Source organism: Odocoileus virginianus, chromosome 18 (assembly GCF_023699985.2).
Source record: "Odocoileus virginianus isolate 20LAN1187 ecotype Illinois chromosome 18, Ovbor_1.2, whole genome shotgun sequence".
Taxonomy (NCBI): Eukaryota; Metazoa; Chordata; class Mammalia; order Artiodactyla; family Cervidae; genus Odocoileus; species Odocoileus virginianus.
Window position 1 is genome coordinate 36603467 of NC_069691.1, and position 20259 is coordinate 36623725.

Sequence of the window (20259 nt, forward strand, 5' to 3'; positions counted from 1 at the left end):
TTGGGATTTTTAACATTATGACATCAATTTCAGGAGTAGATAGCATTGTTCTAATTTTACACTTATCCAAAACGAGATTTAAAGTCAAGGACTTAGTATTTCCTCTGAATTTTGGGCCCCAAAAAGGATATTTAAATATCCAATTACAATAGATTATAAATCACACTCAACTTTCACAATTTTTAGAATTCCCTAAAGGTCTTCAGATACAAATGCAAAGTCTAACTTTGAAAGGTAAAAGCTGAAGTTTTTAAATCTGTCTGAATATAAGCAAAAATGTTGAGCTCTGTCATACTCAAGACATGAAACTACTGTGGTAGAATGCCAAAATTACTCATTTTCTGCTATACTACCTTCCCATAAATTAGAAGTTCAAATCATAATCACAGAGATTCATATCTAACACAAGTATATCACTCATATTGAAGAAAGTAAACGTATCTGCAAAGTAGAAATGATAGTGTCTGAAACTAACAGGGTTAAATAATTTCTTTTGTGAGAGACCACAGGCAAAATCTACAGCAGCTGTCTAACTTTGCCTTTAACGATCATAGCAAAAGCTCAAGGAAGTGATCCAATACAGCGCTGGTCTTTAGTAACCAGATCGTTTCTATTTCATTTTCAGCCAGGGGACTGGATAACGAAAACAAAATTATTCCTCAGTAAGTTTACTTGACAAGCTAATTTTCACCAACCTTTAACTTTTATTCATACATATAGCCAGAAGAGCTGTTTCTTTTTTGTGTGTAGACAACCTTAATAACTTTTAAATACTGGCTACACAAGATAAACTTCAGATGACTATCATTTCTTGAAACCCACTTGTAAATACTACTGGAAAACTTTTTAGCTATTCAAGGACTAGTACTGAGCTAAAAAAGAAAAGGCAAACATTTAGTCACTGCTGTAAGCTGCTGAGCCACAGAGCTTTGAGTCTATCAGTGAAGAAAACTACAGAATTCATGCCATTTTTATATGACCTGAAGCAAGTATACACTAATTTTTGTAAAAGAAACAAACGCTTTAAAAATTACAATTTTCCACCTAAAACTACTGACATTGTTTAAAACAAACAAAAATGCTCTCTCATCATATATCATCATTCATTTATTTATCAATATATCTGAGATGCCTACTCCTAAATTCTCTACTTAGCCTATCAAAAATAGATCAGACTTCAAACTAATCAGGACTTATATTTCTTTTAAATAGAAATTCAATATTCTCCATAAATTAATTTTGTAAAGAATGTGAATAAGGAAAACAAAGTAATCAAATCAATAACCCAATAAAGTTATGTTATCACTAATGACAGAGTTACACTAGATATTCCAAAGTAATTTTAAACTAAATTATGTAGGAACAGGCATGAGTGCAACATTCCCCATTTCCATATTTACAGAGCATAAGTACATGTATTGTTTTATTCACGTTTGAGTAAAAAGAATTTTTGTCTAAAAAGCAATTTTAATCCAGTATTTAATGTATCATTCCAATCCTGTGTGTTTCTACAAAGGTTTGGCCCAAAGCAATTTTGCTTATAAACTTCAGGGTAGAATACTTTTATGCTACTTGCCACAGCTAAGAGGTAATGATTATAAAAAGACCTGATATCCTTTCTAACAGATCCTATCATTTTACATTATCTCCATAAGGAGAAATAAGGCTTCAATGAATAAACATTTGGAAATGACCACTAGGTGTTGGTTTCCTAAAGGAGGAGAACTAAAACAAACAAAAATACACCTATGAACTAAAATAAACACACAAATGAGCATTACTGAATTGACATATATACAAATGTCTTACTTGTTTTAAAAAGTAGAACTCAAACACTCAGTTAATATGTGTCATTTTTAGGGATTTAAGCTATAAATTATTCCGATAAAATTCAAATAAATTGGTTTGCCAGTAATTAACGATGGGACTTCAATAGTGTAAAACTACCTCTGTATATTCTCTATGGCTTGGGAATTTACTAGTTATGTTCAATATAACACATTTAGTGGGTCTTGGAGCCCACTGCCTGTAAAAATCTCCCATGGAGATTCAAGACCACCCATTGAAAATAGTACGACATTATTGCCTCCAGCAAGAAGCGGGTACATAGGACTAGTTATTCAAGTCTTTTAAATACTATTTTATTGAGGGATTGTGGGAGGTGGGGGAGGGGGTGAAGGGGGATTCATGAGTGGATGGGGGAGAAAAACTCAGACACAGAAAAAAACAGCAATTTCTAAAGCAGAGGTTCCTCTGGTATCCCCCTTCCTTATCCCACGCCCCTCCTTTTAAACAACTACGTAAACAAAATAATAAGTGCTCAATTTCAGAGAATTACATTATACTCCATTTGAACAGGCTACAAAGTACTTTTATTTGAAAAGCAGCTTCTCCTCTGTTATAAACAGTGTTACTCTGCACCAATTTCAGACAAGAGAAGATGACTAGGGAGATGGGAGGTAGCATTAGGAAAAATTCACTCGGTGTCTTTCAATGCCTTAAAGAGTTGATCCAATAAAGATCCTTTAGAGGAAACTTTAAGTCTATTTTTTTCCTCCATGTAAGCAAATCATACAGGAGGGCTTTTCTTCTCTAGGGTACTGCACCCTGTCTCTTTAAATTCCAGGCCTGCCCCATTTCCCACGCATTCAATGAAAGCAACACGTTTGCTGGCCTCCGGCCCACAATGTCAAGTAGTTTTCTTGCTATTGAATTTCAAGATTATTCTTTTGGATCATTTGCCCTTTAGTTTTAAGCACGCCAAAGCAAAAATAATGTCTTTCTACAATAACATAAAGAAAACTCTGAGGTCTTTACAAGTAGAGAACACCTCGTCCTTTAGTCTCCCTTTCACTGCAAAACATGCTCCCACTCTATATGCTCCAAATAAGCGCCAGTCACACATTTTCTTGGTCGATCACAGCTTTGTCTGTCCTATAATAAAATTCTATGAGTATATTTATTTAATTTATGCCACATTGGGAAGCTCTTCTTACAATCTGCAATATTCAAACCAAGTCTTCATACCGTTGAAACTTTTCAGGTCTTCAGTCTGGTCCCCTAAGTGTGCTTTTAAAGTTTTCAAAACAGTTTCAAAACAGGCACTTTATTTTCTGTATCTGAAATTAAGACATCTACATAAATTAATTTAATGAGAACAATGGGAAGCAAGCATGGTAAGTTGTAATCAAGGTGCCAAAGAGAGGATTTTCTTCATTCTCATACACACCTTAATCTTGAAGAAAGGAATCCAGGCCACTCTGAATCCCATTTAGGATTCTCTCAAAAAGACCAGAAATAGTTAAATAAAAATTTATCAGCAGAACTAAATTAAAGCTCTGTGAAATATACTGTTATTCCAGATGCTACCCAATAGAACTTAAAGTAGCAATCTTATTCAAAGAGAAATGCTCAAATCACCAACATCAATTTTTATATTTTACATTCTAAGGTAGAATTAAGCTGGCTACCTACTGAATATAATTTATGATTTTTTTAAATGCATCTAACACTAAAGAGAAAACAGTTTGATATTTGACATACAGTTTTGCTATGCATTTGAGTATAATATACTTATAATAGTGATTTTTTAATGTTAAAAAGGCAGAGATGTTTTCCCATTAATCATAATCTTGTGGACTTAATCATATAAACCAAGACTGCTAAGAGACCTTTTAAGACAATTAAAATCAACTCCCTCATTTTGCAGAAATTATTTAGGAACATCCATATCAATCTATCTGCATTATCTATAAAACATGAAATTACATTTTATTTTCCTTTTTAAACTTCTAGTTATTTTTGAAGCCTATATATTGAACAGTATTGAAACACCTTTTAATGCTAAATACTGTTTATGTTTATGCAATTATGCAACAATTCTCCATCCAAAAAGGACTACTTACTTCCCTGCCCCAAACATTATTTTTGCCTTGGTTTTGGCAGTTGTTTTTGTACCCTTTATTTCTCATAATTTAATGTTTAACTTCCAAATTATATACACGCATGCATGCTAAGTCACTTCGCCGTGTCCAACTCTGTGTGACCCTATGAACTGCAGCCTGCCATCTCTGTCCATGGGATTCTCCAGGCATGGATACTGGAGTGGGTTGCCATGCCCTCCACCAAGGTACTCACAAACAAGAAGCAGATATTTATTTCCAACTATAGATCCCATTTATTCCTAACACACTACCATATATCTAAGCATAATGACAGTTCTTTCATTTACAGACAATTTTTAAGTCAGCTGTAGGCTCTGGAAATTTTTCTACCACTATACATCAAGATAAACACGTTGATCAACAAAGTTATATTTATCAAAATTCTACAGGTTAAAAAAGGTCAAACTTCTCAAAACATTCCTAAGTACTCCAAAAGTGTATGTTCTACTGAAATAATAAACACAGTTGTCTTTCTGTTACAAAGAAAAATTTATACATATATCAAGTACTTATATATCAAGTTAATCTGATTAGTTTTATACATTAACACAATTAATTATTAAAAAAGGTAATAATATGATTTACATGTGTCTCTTTAAAGGTTACGATCAATTTATGAAACATTTACACATATATTCATAGTAATATTAAAAGAAAACAAGGTGGTTAAAATTCAAACAACAAAATATGAAAATGTTCCTTGGAGAAGACATTTCTGTTAATGCTTCAAGTGAGATTACTTTTTAAAAAAACTAAAAAGCTTATTGTAAACATAGCCTTATGTACATTTAAGTATCTAGTTTAACTTTCACATAAGTAGTATGTATCATTAAAGAAAGCTTGAAAAATCCAACAACTTTTACTGATGACAAGAATTTCCTGATATCCCACCTCTCAGAGATAACTTTCATTAACACTGTGTGAAGTATTTTCTTCCCATCTTTTCACTGATGTATTTTTATCTGTCATACAATTCTCCAAATGTGGATAAAGATGAACAATTCTGGCCATTCGCCAGAAATTTTTAGTTCATAAAGAAAATGAACTAAATCATACTAAAATCAATTATCATGATAAATCAAAAAAAAAAAAAAGACTCCACAGAAAGATACTAAACCCAGTAGCATTAACTACAAGCTACTGTGTAGCCTTTACCAGTAAGAAAATTCTCATTCATTTGCTACTCTGTTTAAAATATCTGCATTTGTGTATTTTGTATAATTAAATTCTTGGCTCTAGTCACTCAACAATTCCCATTAACAAGCTGGAGTGATAACTAGAATTATTTTTCTTTAACCTAAAAGTTATGCAGCATGTTGCAAGTGAAGACTGAAAGGGTACTTGCTTTTCAAGGCAACTTCAATTAAGCATCTGCATTATTAAACAGAAAGTCCTGCGAATATATTGAGCGATCAAAGATTTGACATACTTTCTTCTAACCTGTTCGCCTGATAATGTAAGTCTGAGTCCCCACTTATTACTCTATTGATAATAGATATATAAATAGTTATCTGAAACATGATACTTTCAAAAAGCAAAACGAGTGACAAAATTTCAAGGTCTGGCTTATGTTATATGAAATTTTTTTTTAAATTATCAGTCAACTTTCATGAAAAATACTCAATGATCTAATGACCTGGTCAAGAGCCATATTAGAGGGAGAAGTTTCAAATAAACAATCTCATGAGTTCCTGAACTGCTCCAACCTACAAGAAGTAGTTGATAGTAGGTATAAATGGCACCAATATAGTCAGAAAGTAACTTTCCATAACCAAAACTTAACCACCTACTTGGTGAATTATCCACATTATCATCTACTTCCCTGATATTCAACACGTCTTTTACCCATTCCACTGTTTACACACCATTTAAGGAGTGTAATATTCCAATACCGAAGTTCATGTCAACATTTTGGTCTTTTTTTTTTTTAATCATTCTCCAAACTGCTACACTTATGAAAAGTGAGAAATTAAACACATCAGCACATGTCTATTGTCTAGCATGATAACCAATATACAGCTGAAATGTAATAAGTGGCAGGTATCTCATCATTATAGAAAAACAAGGTAAATCAATGATACACTCAGAATGTATCCTTTTATAAAAACCAAAGAAAAATAATATTTTAGAGCTGGAAAAGCCCACAGAGCTTACTCAGTCCAAACACATCCCTTTTACTTCCCCCAGCCAGAGTCTTTCCTGCTGCATTGCTAAATACTGCTCCTACCAGTTACTGGAATACGTCTGACTCCTATTTTTAAGCTAAAAGGCTAGTTCTATTTCACGGATTAAGTGAAAAAAAAAAAAAAAATGACCTGGCTGAGTTGCTCAAATTTGTATCCAGTTTTTAAATAAGCACTTGAAGTAGGTAAGAAAAAAAAAAAGAGAGAAAAAGAGAAAAATTCACTTTTGCCTATAACTACTAAGCTAAAACAATTCTAGAAAATGTGATTCTGGGCCAACACAATGTTTTTTGCTAAATTCAAGTGGTGGTTCTGTTTACATGAAGTCAGTTATTAGAGGTACAGAGGAAATAAGTTTCAGAAGACTGAGTAATAATTTACCACTTAGAGGAGGGGAAGCTTAATCAGGATTCTAACTCTTCTTGACTTGCGATAACCGCTTTGATATTATACTGTTGCCTGTGTCTAGACTACATTGATTAAAGGCATGAGTACTAACCAAAGTGATAATATTGGTCCCACCTCCTTGGATGTGTAACTCCAAGGCAGCACAACAGAAACGACAGACACATACACGAGCAGAGATGAGCACTGGACTAGCTGAAACATGTAATGCATGGCCTGTGCTCCCTATGGTGAAGAAGGTAGCTCCTCACTTCCCTGTACTAGGAAAAGTTATAAAACAAGCATCTCCGATTAGACAATTGGAGCTATGTCAACATTTTGCAAAACTTATCCTACCAAAGGGCTTCCCAGGTGGGGTGGCTCAGCGGCAAAGAATATGCCTGCCAATGCAGGAGACACAGGAGATACGGTTTCAATCCCTGTGTTGGGAAGATCCCCTGGAGTAGGAACTGACAACCCACTCCAGTGTTCTTGCCTGGAAAATTCCATAGACAGAGAAGCCTGGCGGGGTACACAGTCCATGGGGTCTCGAAGAGCCAGGCACGACTGAGCACCACATACACACATCCCACTATTAATAAGAGCAACCAAATCCCAATGGCCTGACCTCTGTTTTTCCATAAAAGTCAGTACAAAACAGCTGCTTATATTATAGGAACAAGGAAAGAACCCAAATGAAGAAAAACACTTCGTAAAATAGAAGAATATTTCTTCAACACAAAGGAAGCTTTCATTATTCAGCAGCTCATATCAATGGGGTACTTCGGGTAGAAGGTATGGATGACACGAAGTCTACAATGAACCTTCGTTTGTTTTTTTTTTCCACGGTTCTATGTAAATGAACCTTGTTTTTAAACATTCCCAATGTTATAAATGCTTATCAAAATAAATAGACTCATGGAATCATCTGACCTTAATCTTCCCCAATACTACCCTGGGAGGAAAGGGAAGAAGACTACAAAACCTATCTGCAAAAATTAAAGGCATCATGCAGACTAAATTTATATCCAGAAACATTAAGAGAAAGTAAATCTCTCCACTGTCTAGGCCACTATTAATGTATTAATATTTTAGGAAATTGTTCATGTATATTTTGGTCTTAAAAGTCAATGTATATACATAGTTATTTTCCCATCAATACTAGGCCAAATGCTAACTAATGATTTCTGCTGGAAAGGAACAAAGAAAAACATTCATATTTGGCAAAATTAAATATATTAAAATTTATTTGCTCTGAGAATATCAATCTTCTAACATGGGTCATAACTAATTAAATTCAACTGATCACCTTTATAATCACTTATGAACAGTATTTCAAACAAATGGACCTCAGAATTAAGCTCAGTATAAGCCACAATTTTCTTTCATAAAAAATGATGCATTGATTTTAACCAAAAAAGGTAACTGTTAACTACTGACATACCAACTAAATCACACCCAGATGCTAGACTGTTTGGGCCTTGATCACTACAAACTTAACACACTTAAGTTAAAAGGATTAAGTTTTACTTCTTAAAACAATGTTCTGTATCCTTCAAGGAGCTGGAATCTTACCATGGAGGTGGTGGGGGTTGAAAATATCAGGTAATACCTACCATTCAGAAGCAATTTTTCCAAATGATTTAATCTCAAAGGAAAACCTTAAATTAATCCATAAAATGAATTTGATTTTACCCAAAAGTGGCTATAGAGAACCTCTTCATTTTAAACAGCATCTACCATGGTTACCACCACTTAATTAAGTCCTAGATCATGTCTCCAAAAGCAGTTATAGCTGAACATTTGTCTGCTAATATAAGTGAATAATTACTCAGTGTTTTAAAAGTAAACATTTACCACCATTTATTACTAGTTATCTTTGCACCAGCACACTTGTGACTCATTGTGTCTACATCCAAGATCACTTCACATTTCTAGGCTTCTGATTAAAAGTAAAATGAGAGGGTAAACAAAGATGAAGAATCTCAAGAGTCCTTGCCAACTCTAAAAGACACAAGCACATTGAAGGCAGGGACCTCCTCTTTCTGTTATTTACATCTCCCCTAGTCCTTCCACTGTATCCTGCACATACAAAGTCTGTTGGTTAAGCACATTACCATGCCCACAAATTATATTCTTCCACAAAACCCCAAAACCAGACAGGAAAACAAAATAAAACAAATCAATTTGACAAAATTAAAAACTCATGTATGACAAAAAGATACCATACATTAGGCTACCAAGAAACAGAAACAAAAATGGGACAAGATGTTTTCCACACAAATAACAAAGAATTAACATCCCACAGATAAGGCAAATCTTTTTTTTTTTTTAAGACGGAGGATAGAAAAAGAAATCAATATAGGCAATTTCCCTGTTTCCAAAGGAGGGAATGTAAATGGTCAGTAAGCATACAGAAAATGCTTAACCCCATCAGGAAACAGAGAAATGCAATTGAAAACAAGAAGACACTACTGCAACTAATAACAAAAATGAGAAATTTTTAAATATTCAATGTTGGCAAAAATGTAGAGAAAATGATACTCATTCCCTGACAGAATATAAACTGTCACAACTACTTTGCGGAGCAATCTGACAATGTCTATTGCAAATGGAAACACACACAGCTGGTATCCTAGACCTATATCCAAAATCTTGCTCATTTGCACAAGGTAACAAGTACAAAGATATTCACTGCCCAGAAGAGAAAATGACCCATATATTGCTTAATAGAACAGAAAAGTTAATATAGAACATACTCCTAAACAAAATAATAAGCAGAAAAAATTAAAGGGAATGAATTGGGTCTCTAAAGATAAAATGGGGAAAGTTTCAAGATGTACTGAGGCCAAGAAGGGTGGGGGGAGCAAGACACAAAATTATTTACTTATTGAATTAAATAGTTTTTGCACAATCTTATGAATATACTAAAAACACTAAATTTTCCATTTTAAAAAGGTGAATTTTATGGTATATGAATTATATCTCAATTGAAAAAAATGATTCACCCAGTATGATACACTTCATGAAGATTTTAAGACACAATATACTATCACCTGTAGCAGTATAAATGTGCAAAGGTACATAAATAGATGGGGGAGAGATTGAAGACTTGGAAGAAAAGATTGGGAGTCATTTAAAAACTTGAGCCATATCTATAATACTTCATTCCCTCAACTCAACAAAGAATCAAATAAGAAAAATGAGCTGAAAAGGACCTACTATATAGCACAGAGAACTCTACTCACTATTACGTAAAGACCTAAGTGGGAAAAGAATTCAATAAAGAAGAGGTATACGTATATGTAAAACTGAATCACTTTGCTATATACCTGAAACTATCACAATATTGTTAATCAACTATACTCCAATATAAAATAGAAAGTTAAAAAAATATGATAAAATGTAAATATATGTTCATTCTCAGTAAAAGGATGTGAATGTTTACTATATTATTCTTTCCTTTGTATTTTCCTACACCTCCCTTTTTTGAAAATACAAAAAGGGCTCAAAACAAGCATTATCACAAACAGCAAATGGTAAATATGTATACACAAAAATATGTGGCATTACTAATCAAATAAATGCAAATAAAAATGAGGTATCAGTTCATGTAGCAGATTGGCAAAGATTAAAAAAAACCTTTTAATCCCCAGTACTGGCAGCCATGTGGGGAAATGGGCAGTCTCCCAACTCCTAAGGAAGTATAAACTGGTACAATCTTTTTGAAGGGAAGTTTGGTAATGAATGTCAAAATGTAAAATCTATGTACATAAGGAAATTATTGGAAAAACCATTAAAATGAATGTCAAGGGTGTTCATCAAAGCATTATTCATAACAAATTAGAAATGAGAACAATATAAAATTTCAAATAAATAAGTCTATATTTAGTGTGATACCATCAGATTCAGCTTTAAAATGATATCCCACCACATACCATGAGGGCAGGAATGCTCATCCATGTTTTATCCCCAACTTCTAGAAATACTCTAGGCACAGGATAAGAGCTCTAAAAACCACTTGCTGAATAAATTATAATTTAAAGTTAATTTTTGTGTGTATACAAATATAAACATAATTATAAAAAGATGCCTACCAAAATATTAATTATGGTTATCTACAAAGAATTTTCAGGTAACTCCTTTCTTGATATTTCTATGGTTTGATTTTTCTACAGTGAACATACATGTATAAATTAGAAAATATAATTTTAATTTGTACATAAAAAATTAATATATGCATTCTTCATAAAGGCTAAACTGTAAAACTGTGCAATGTAATGTCTCAGTTTCTATGATAACATAACAAAAACATGTCAATTACCTATAATATCATCTACGGGAAATTATTTACCCAAAAACTCTTTTCAGACAAACCATATTCCCAAAAGCGAATACAGCACTACAAAATAATGAGAACCACAAAACATAAGAGAAAACAAGATTAACGGATTAAAATATCTGTTATGAGGAAGAGAATGAAGTAAAGAGATTCTGGCCACACACACAAAATGTTTTAAAAGAATATAAATTTGTATCACTGAGACAAGAGAATCTCTCCTACATATCAGCAGCTTCATTGAGGAGTGAAAACACAAAAGCCGAGGGGAAAAAAACTACAGAATTCTGTATGATTTCCACTGGGACAGTGTGAAACCCTGTTTTAAAGATCAAAAATATCCTGAAATCTGGCCAATAAAGATTAAAGTCCAGTAAGTTCAGTAATATATTGAGTCCTTGTTTAATTACATAACTGCTAAATTGTGTTTGACATTTCCCCTGTTCCCAAGTATCTAAACTTTTCCAAGTTCTCTTTTGAAGACTTCAGTCACTAAGAGATTTTTTTAAAAAGACACCAAAAAAGTTCCACATCTTAGAACCGTAAAAGCTGTGTTAAGTAGTGGGTATCACTGTATTAAATGATCAGGAAAAGACCTAAAGAGCTCAGATTGGTCCATGGAAGGCCATTAGAAGGAAACTTCAAAGAGCCAAGAGAAGGAACAAAAAAAATCTTTAAAGAAAAATTATAAAACTTACTGATCTCCCAGCTCTGTCTACCTCCCAAAGGTACTTCTACAGAGGGTTACCCAAAATAATAGATATAAAAGGCTTCTGCATCATAAAATGGACAGCAATGTAGCCAGTAAAACCAAGTTTGGATTTTCCTTTTCGGAAAAAAAAATATGTTAGATAATTGTTACACTGGAATTTAACCATGCAAATACCTTGAAACATTTACCCTTTCTCTTTCCATTAAATAAGTATTTTTATTAGCAACAATCATAGTGGTTATAAAGAAAATCACCTTCCACATCTTAACAAAGCTGTTTATTTGTGTCAGGTAGTATTGTGATTATTTCATATCAGAGGTTCACCGAGTATAAGTCTGCGGATCCCAGGACGCCCATAACCTTTTCCAGGAACTGGCAAAATTAAAACTATTTTGACAACAACTCTAAGACGTTATTTGCCATTTCACCCTTGTTCTCTCGTAAGTGTACAGCAGAGTTTTCCAAAGGCTACATGATGAGTGGTAACACAAGAGACCAAATACCGAAGACATAAGCAGATCCGGCTGTCTTCTATTAAGCAAAACATTAAAGAGACTGCATACAAACACAAATAAAATGATGCTACTCTTCTCAGTTTTCTTTTTGTTTTAGAAGATAATTTTTCATTAAAATAGTATCTATACACTCACCTAATGGGCTGATGATTGTTATTCTTAAATTAGTAAGTAATTTGTTTAAACTATTTCTGGTTAATTTCAAATACAGGCAAGATTACTACATACAATTTACATAAAAATTCCTAAATCTAATTCCTCCTCAACACTGGTCAACAATATCTACCCAAGAAAGTTCAAGAGCACTTTTAGAGAACTACACGTTAATCCATGTCCAAAAGGCAGTAGCATATACTGGGCCTTTACTTTCGTTGTTTTGTCTTGAAAAGTAATGAGTGCTCATTTGAAGGCTTTAAATGTAAAGAATTAACACTTATCTTTAAAAAAATCAAACACTACAAAAAAAAAAAAAAAAAAACCTCTCATCACCACCAATACCATAGCATCCACTTAAGAAAACGATTAGTAAGAGTTTGATGTTCATTCATCCAGAATTTATTTTATCCATATATATACATATACTTTTTATCTGTATAAGCACATTTTTTAAATGGGATTACATTGATTACCTTATTTCACCTAACATCTCTTGAAGATCTTCCTGCATCTTCAAACAGATTTACCCTCTTTTTCAAATAGATCACCAAGATCTAACTGTACCCCACTGAGGTCCCTTCTATGGATTGCTTCCAAATGTTTGCTATCAAAATACAGTAAAAAAAAAGAAAAAAATGCTGTAACTCTGTGGAGTCGTGAAGCCATATCTGTTGGAAAATTCCTAGAAGTAAAATTGCTGGGTCGATGTGCATAAACATTTAAAATCTTAATAGATTTTGCCAAATGTCCTCCAAAATGTCTGTGCCCAATTTACATTCTTACTAACAGCACATGAGATTTCCTCTAGCAATTCAGCTTTTTAAGTGCGCTTTGGTAAATTATACTTTATGTTGCTTCAAAATGTCAAGCTGTAAAACTGTTCTCACTGGTCATCTTAATTCCATACAGAATTCTACACAAATCTTGTAACACTCACTGACTATATCAGTATAGTCATCCACTTTTTTTTTCTTTTATAAACGTTTTAAATATCTCAGGAGACAAAATACACCAGGTGCACACAATATTTTCAACTAGTAAGCCCTTAAATTTTAGATACCCTGATAAAAAGTTATTCAAACTATTTCGGAAGACTAACACAAATCAGAACTACACAGTAAAACTGGGCTCAAACACTTAAAGGAGAGTTACAAGTATAGATTTATTGCGCTTTATCTGCCCACTCAAAGGACTAAGGCTGCAAATAATAAGCTATCAAATCATACCAGTGGCCAAATTAGCTTACATAAAATAATAAGCAACAGATTTCATATCGTAAATGTCAATGGAACAGATTGCAATAGTAAGGATGGCAGTAATTGAAAAGAAAGTTCACTCAAATTCACATCATACTGAAAATGAAAACATTAATATTTTAAATGAAATGTTTTGAATGTGACTATTCATTTCAGTCATATCAGACTATTATAAATCTGTGATAGTAATAAATAAGATATAGTCTTTTTTTGCAAGCAGATAGTTTTAAAATGCATTATAGTTTGACATGCCTATTCTGTAATGGCTAATGGATATTCCAGGCTGCACTATTTCATCAAAATTTCCTTTCTAGGATTTTGTGCTAGTAGTTTTAAATTGAAACTGTCTTTAGGACAGAGTAAAACCTTATCAATTCAAGTCCAATTAGTTCAGTTTTGAAATGGCATACGTAATTCTCAATGGGCAACAAGTTGAATTTACTGTAATTTTTTCCCCCTACAAGTTCTCATAATATTACTATGGAATAAAGGAAATCAACATGAAAATCAATTTGTTTTTCCAAACCAAAGATTTATGAAACTAAGAACTCATCCATCTTAATGGCTTGAGCAGTTCATCCTCAGATCTAAGTCCACTTCTGTTTATCAACTACCATACATTTTGAAAGTGACTTAAACAGGTATTATTAATAGCCATTTACAGTTTACAGTATGCATTTCTTGTAACTCAGATTTCTCACAAAGCCATTTTTGCAGTTTCTCTCATTTTCAATCCTCTTATTTATAGATCTATAATATAAAAAATATAACACTTTAAAAGGTACAGAAGCAGACTTAGAAATGCCTGGCATTCTTATTCTGGATTTATTCTTATCATTTCAAAAGACCTCATAAGCCAAAAAATAAGTCCCCAGGATTAAGTGGCATGTTTGGTGTTACTTGAATTTACAACTAACTATTCCCAATGAACAGAGAAACCTCTTGCAATCTGAATCATGTGTAATTACAGTATGACAAGGTCTCTCCTGGGCTATGTAAGCTGGCATTTTTCCCAGGACTTGTCACATCATGGGAAGCACACATACAAATAAAAATCCAAAAATAAACATTTTGAAACAATGGCTTACAGACTACATCAAGAAACTCCACAACTGAGAATAAAAATTGAAGAACCCTACCAACAAGCAGACATCGCTCACTAGAGGCGTCTGAGAAGACCTTGGTGTCATCAAACCACTTACCACACCTAGCAACGAAACTCCCAGGTGTGGGCTGGGCAGGCAGCACTCTCCTGTCCCCTCAGGCTGGACAGAAAATCATTAAGTTTGGGAAATAAAAGGAGACATCACCACACACACCCACTGAAGCAGAGACACAGTGGTGCAATGTGGAGAGGCTGATCACCTCTCATTTCATAATGCCAATTTGTGGATTGTTAAGGAGCCTAAACAAAGTTATCTTAAGAGCTACATCTTCGGCCAACTGGCTTAGTTTTCCTAATACAATAAATATTGCTTTTTTGTTGCTGTTGTTAAGGGTGTTTCACCTGGAAGTGAATAGACAGCCAAGTAGTCCTAACAGCCTGTACCAAGCAAGGATCCTAGAAGGTGGTTTCTTTTGTTTATAAACTCCTCTGCCCTGGTCTATGGACAGATGGAAAATGAAAAACAAGATCCCAAGAAGCATCAGACCCAACCTCACAGAGGGACAAAAATTTGACAATACTCATCTTCATCACAGTTCAGAGGAAAAATTAAGTATACTATCTCTGGCTATCTTCTGATACAAAGTGCTAACAAAATCTAAATGTTATTTCCAACAGGCCATGCATATCCCTACCCCTCTGTGAGAAGCTGGACTCATTTATTAACCAACCAGCAAAGCCCATCAAATTCAACTGTTCGAGTTTTCAAGAGCAGCTATAAAACAAACCATTATAGGCAAAACATACAAACCTAAGACCCATTACAGGAGCTCTGGAAACAAAAATAAGCGTCAACACAAACCTCTACCACCGCTAAGGCACACAACATTTCTCCTTTCTTCATTCAAGCCCTTGAATGTTCAATAATTTCCACTGTAGCTCTAAGCAGAATGGATTTATTATGATGTTAAGCTAAGAAACTGCAGGAGTTCTAGATGCCAATAAAGATTACAGATCAAATGGAAGATAACTGCTAACCATTGTGTCCACTTAGATAAATAAACCTGATCACAAACAAAGCACCTTATTGTATTTGTACTGTTACCTCCACTAATCCAACAGCACAGTAGCTTTCCAGAGGCTGAAGGGACTAGAAATTGGGATTTCTCAAACCCTCTTTAAATGTCTTGTAAAATAACACTCCGTTTCTCTTTTTTCCAAAACTGTCCTTTATGGAAAATGTTTTGAGACCTCAGAGGCTGAGCAGAATTATGCAAACCAGACACCAAGGCTGCTAAAAACCAAGGTGAGGGAAGACTGAAGGAGAAGGCAAGACAACGCCATGCCTCTGAAACTTAGCTTCGACCTCTGGCAGGGACCCTCTCCCCTGCAGATCACATCGGGCAAACACTTATGAACGTGGCTCAACATTGAATGAGCAATCAAGTGCCATCGGGGGGCTAAGGCGCCCCGCTCCCCCTACTCCCAACTGAACATAAAATCCTGACGGTGGGAGGTCGGGGTGGATAACCCACAAATAAGAAAAGTCTCTGACAACTGGCACCTAACGCCTCACACAAGGAGGACGGCAGGGAGGATCCTAAAGACAGGCGACTTCTCAAGACGGAACAATAACTACATCCCATGCATCCTCTGCTAACAACACAGGTAAATCTCAATTTCTCGAGGTTTTTTAAAAAAAAAAAAAAGCGCAAGCTGTTTATTCCCTCCAGCCCCACTCCCCACGCCTCCAAACCCAGCAACTAATTGCAGTTTCCCCGCAGAACCCGCGGCTAACCCCAGAGGACCGGTGAGAGCCGGCTTGGGATGAACAAACACTCGACACCTGACGGTCCTTTCTCTGCGGTGACTTTCAAGGAGCCGAAGTGGCGCGCGCGCGGGCGGGAGCGGGGACCTGGCCAGCGCGGCGCCGCGCACCCCGGTCCCGAGCTACGCCGGCGAGCGCGACGCGGGGGGCGGGGAGAGGGGCAGGGGGAGCGCCCGGACCAAGCGATTGTTTCCACCGCCGGCAAAGACATTTTTTATCAAGCTCCTTTTGTATTCGAGCCCTACCTCTTTTTGGCCTAGGAAAGCTTTCGTGCAAGTGGAAGACCACTTTCTCCACAAAGTGCTGTATGTTACTGTGCTCCGGCCCGCGCACGAACACCATCCAGTCGTGGGTGAAGCCCTCCACGGTGGGTTTTTTCCTCACCTGGGCGCGGTGCCCCAGCTCCAGCTTCACCTGCACGGCACACTGCGGGCAGGGGGGAGGAGAGACAGCCGTGAACAACAGGAAGGCGACCGTTCGACACTGAACATTGCGCCTGACATTTTTTTTTTCCTCCTTCTTGAAACGCACATAAAAGGAAACGGCAGTGCCCTCTGCATCCACGTTTCACGCGCGTGGGCGCGCACACCCCACACCCCCCAAATGCAGCCTACCCGGCCTGCCCGGCCCCGGCACCCCCCGGCCCGCATCCATACAGCCCAGGATTGTAACGGAATGTTACCCCCGATCGGGAAGGGGGTCCGGTGGTCGGGGCGGGGGGCGGGGGGGGGGAGGGTTAAGAGAAGCGAGCACACTCAGCCACTACAAGCACGACAACGAATGCATCGGAAACAAATTAGAGACAATTAGGAGGCGATGCTGGGGCGGCTGCCCGGCGTGGGAGGGGAGGTAGCTGGGACACCCGAAGGGGGTTCTCGCGAGCCCCCACCCCGAAAGTGCCGCGGCGACAGACACACGCCGAGGAAGTCTTTGTGTACGTGTGTGTGTGCGTGCGTGTGGAGCGCTGTGCCAGGCGGAATGGAAACTACAAGCAAGCCTCTGCCCGATGGGCACAAACTCCCGTGTTCTTACCACGGGGTTTGTGCACAACAAAAATGAGACGTCGTCACACACACACGCACACACGCCCGCAGGAAAACACGCCGAGGCGTCCATAACTTAATGCACCCCGCACCCCCCAGCGAAAAGCCCCACGCGATCGGCAAGGCCAGCCTAAGAAAGCCCCCGCAACACACTTCCAAGAGCCAAAGTGGCCCCAAAGTACCTCCCACCTCCCCCAAAAAATGAAATTCAGAAAGGCAGGGCGGCGGGCGGACAGCCGCGGAGCTCCGGCTGCGCACAGCCCGGCGCGGGGGCAAAGTTGCGTGCGGCCCCGCGGCTGTCAGCCCGCTCACTCCGGCTCACACTCGCGCGCCGCGGAGAACGCACCATCGTAGCGGCCGGCGAGGCTGCTCGCCGCGTCCCCCGACAGTGCCCGCGGCTCCCGGCGGCGGCGGCGGCTGAAATATGGCTGAGTTATTATTCGCCTCCTTCCACCGTGTGTGTGTGTGTGTGTGTGTGTGCGCGCGTGTGAGCGAGAGTGCGCTTCTTGCGATTGCAAAGAGGCGAGGAGGGAGGGAGGCGCGGGGGGTGGAGGGGCGAGTGTGTGTTAGTGTGTGAGTGTGTGTGTGTGTGTGTGTGCGCGCGCGCCGGGGAGGGGGGTGGGAGGGAGGGGAACGGAGGCTGAGGGAGAGGCAGCAGCTCCCTGCAAGCCGTACCAACCTTTCTCTAATTGGAACCGCTGAGCGCTGGCGCTGTCTGGGCTGCGGTGGCGGCGCAGGGCGAGGGAGGAAAGGCGCGCGGGGGGGTGGGGGGGGGGGTCTTTTATTATTATTTTTGCAGGTACTTACCGAGCTAGCCATGCCTGGGGGCCCGGAGGTTTGCTGGGGTGTTGTGTGGTACCCCCCTCCCCCGCCCCCTCAGCTGTAATTCATGAAGAGGCTGCTATGAATGAGAGCGCGCCCAGGAGCGGAGGGTAGATGGCGGACATTCTCTGCCTTTTTCCCCCCCGCGATCGCTTGCTCGCTCGCTCGCTCGCTTATTAAACTCAGCCCCAAAAGCAAAAGCAGCAGCAGCAGCAGCAGCTCCAGGGCCAGAGGATGAGATTCCGGAGCATGCGCCGTGGCGCCTGACACCCGGGCTCCGAGCCTCGCGGGGCGGAGGGAGGGCGCGCGGGAGGGGCGGAGCGCGCGGGGAGGCCGAGCGAGCGAGCCAGGGGGAGCTCGAAAGAGCCAATCACCGGCCACCTCCCGAAACCCGGGCCGCCAGCACCGCCACACTGGAACGCCTCGCTTAAAGTAACAGGTTCCTGCTGGGGGGTGGGGAGGGGGGCGGGGAGGGGGCGCTGGAGTGGGGAGAGCGGCCAGCTGGGGAGCCATCCCAGTCTCTGTGTAAACTCCTCTCGCCCTACAATAAAAAACGGATTAAAACTGCTGGAATGTAGCCACTGCCTAGAGCCCCCAGCCGCCGGAGAAAGGGTGTTAAATTAAGTCTTTGGCGTTAGTTAGCACGCTCCGGGAAGGGAGGGGGCTTTCTTTTACTTTCCACCACGTCTTTTTTACGGTTTTGTGCTGAAAAGGCAAGAACTCACACCCAAACAAACTTATTTAAAGACAGAGCGAGAGAAATGCCACCCTTTCAAACAGCATCTAAAAGCAATCGCTCAGTTTTATAACCGGCAATGATTCCCTGGCCCCCTTTCCCATCCACTCACCCCGCCCTTCTGCTACCGCTACCGAAAATTTTAAAATGAAATGAACAAGAGCAAGAAATAAGAAGGCTATTTCCTTCCCAGGGAACGCCTCCCGCGTTGGTAATCCACAACTGGGAGGCACCACAAAGCCGTGCCCAGGTGAATGCGAGGTAGCTGGGAGTGCTGGGTGCAGTCCTTCCGGGACCAGGCTGGGAGTTGTATTTTAGGGGAGGTTCCCACTCCTGACAGCCTGCTGGGTTGCATCAGGACGTGAAAAATTGTCCTCTAAGGACGCGGGGGGGCAACTGGGAGTCTTAAAATAGCAGATAAAGTTAATACTGACTGTAATGTGCATAAATTGGATTATAATCTTTAGGCGTATTGGTGACAGCCAACGTAATCCATCTCTGGGTATTAATCCTGTTAGGCTCCCGGGTGATAACCAGTCGCAGGAGTGTTCCCAGAGTCGCGCTCCTACAAAGGTTTCCACTCGGGTTTTTCTTGGTCTCGGTGGCCGAGGTAGAACAGCGCAGACACGCGTGGGGCGGGGTAGGAGGACTGACTAGCTTCCTTTAGCAACACAGACAACCTTTACAAAGGAAACGGATAAGATCTAGACGATTGATTTGAAAGTGAAAGATGGGTGTAACTTCGGTTCGTTATAGAAGGATCCTTGCATCTTCCTAGCCCTCATTCCTTTTTTTGCTCCCTTTATCTTCTGTCTTTTCTCCCCTTCTTCCTACCTCCCAACTTCTTTCTGAATCTTTCCCCTGGTTTCATTCTCTTCTCCCTGTCTTCCCTCTTTTATGTTTTTGTCTCAACTATATTGCTTTGGTCTTTTAATTTTTCTCTTTCTTAAAACCACGAAAGCAAGTTGTCTGGGCCCTTGGATTAAAGAGAGCAATATAGGGGAAAGGAGTTAGCTGGGATATCAGGGACCCTCGATGTTAATTTGTAAGTCCTTCCAGCTGCTCACATGAAGATAACCAGAATCAGATCGGACCGCTTCGGGCCAATTTTAATTTCCACTGCAAGCCTCCAACTTGAGTGGTTTGAACCCCTAAAACTGATACTCTGCTCTCTCCCACTTACAACCAAGAAAGCTGCTTTTACCGGTGGATCCCAATTCCTCCCACCCTTTTACT

At 38.8% G+C, this 20259-nt stretch overlaps 1 protein-coding gene across 2 annotated transcripts in view; it reads right to left on the reverse strand.

Moving 5' to 3' along the window:
* MLLT3 (MLLT3 super elongation complex subunit) overlaps positions 1–18551 on the reverse strand; it is a 285782-nt gene extending 267231 nt beyond the window's left edge. The window contains exons 1-2 of one of the 2 annotated variants that reach the window (XM_020890161.2): positions 18273–18551; positions 16668–16848 (exon numbers count right to left, since the gene is read on the reverse strand). In XM_020890161.2, the coding sequence (XP_020745820.2) occupies positions 16668–16848; positions 18273–18284 (193 nt within the window). In that variant the 5' untranslated portion in view covers positions 18285–18551. Of the gene's footprint in view, positions 1–16667; positions 16849–17811; positions 17996–18272 lie in introns of those variants that run through there. The other variant, XM_070480580.1, reaches the window with a different exon arrangement.
* Positions 18552–20259: the final 1708 nt, after the last annotated feature.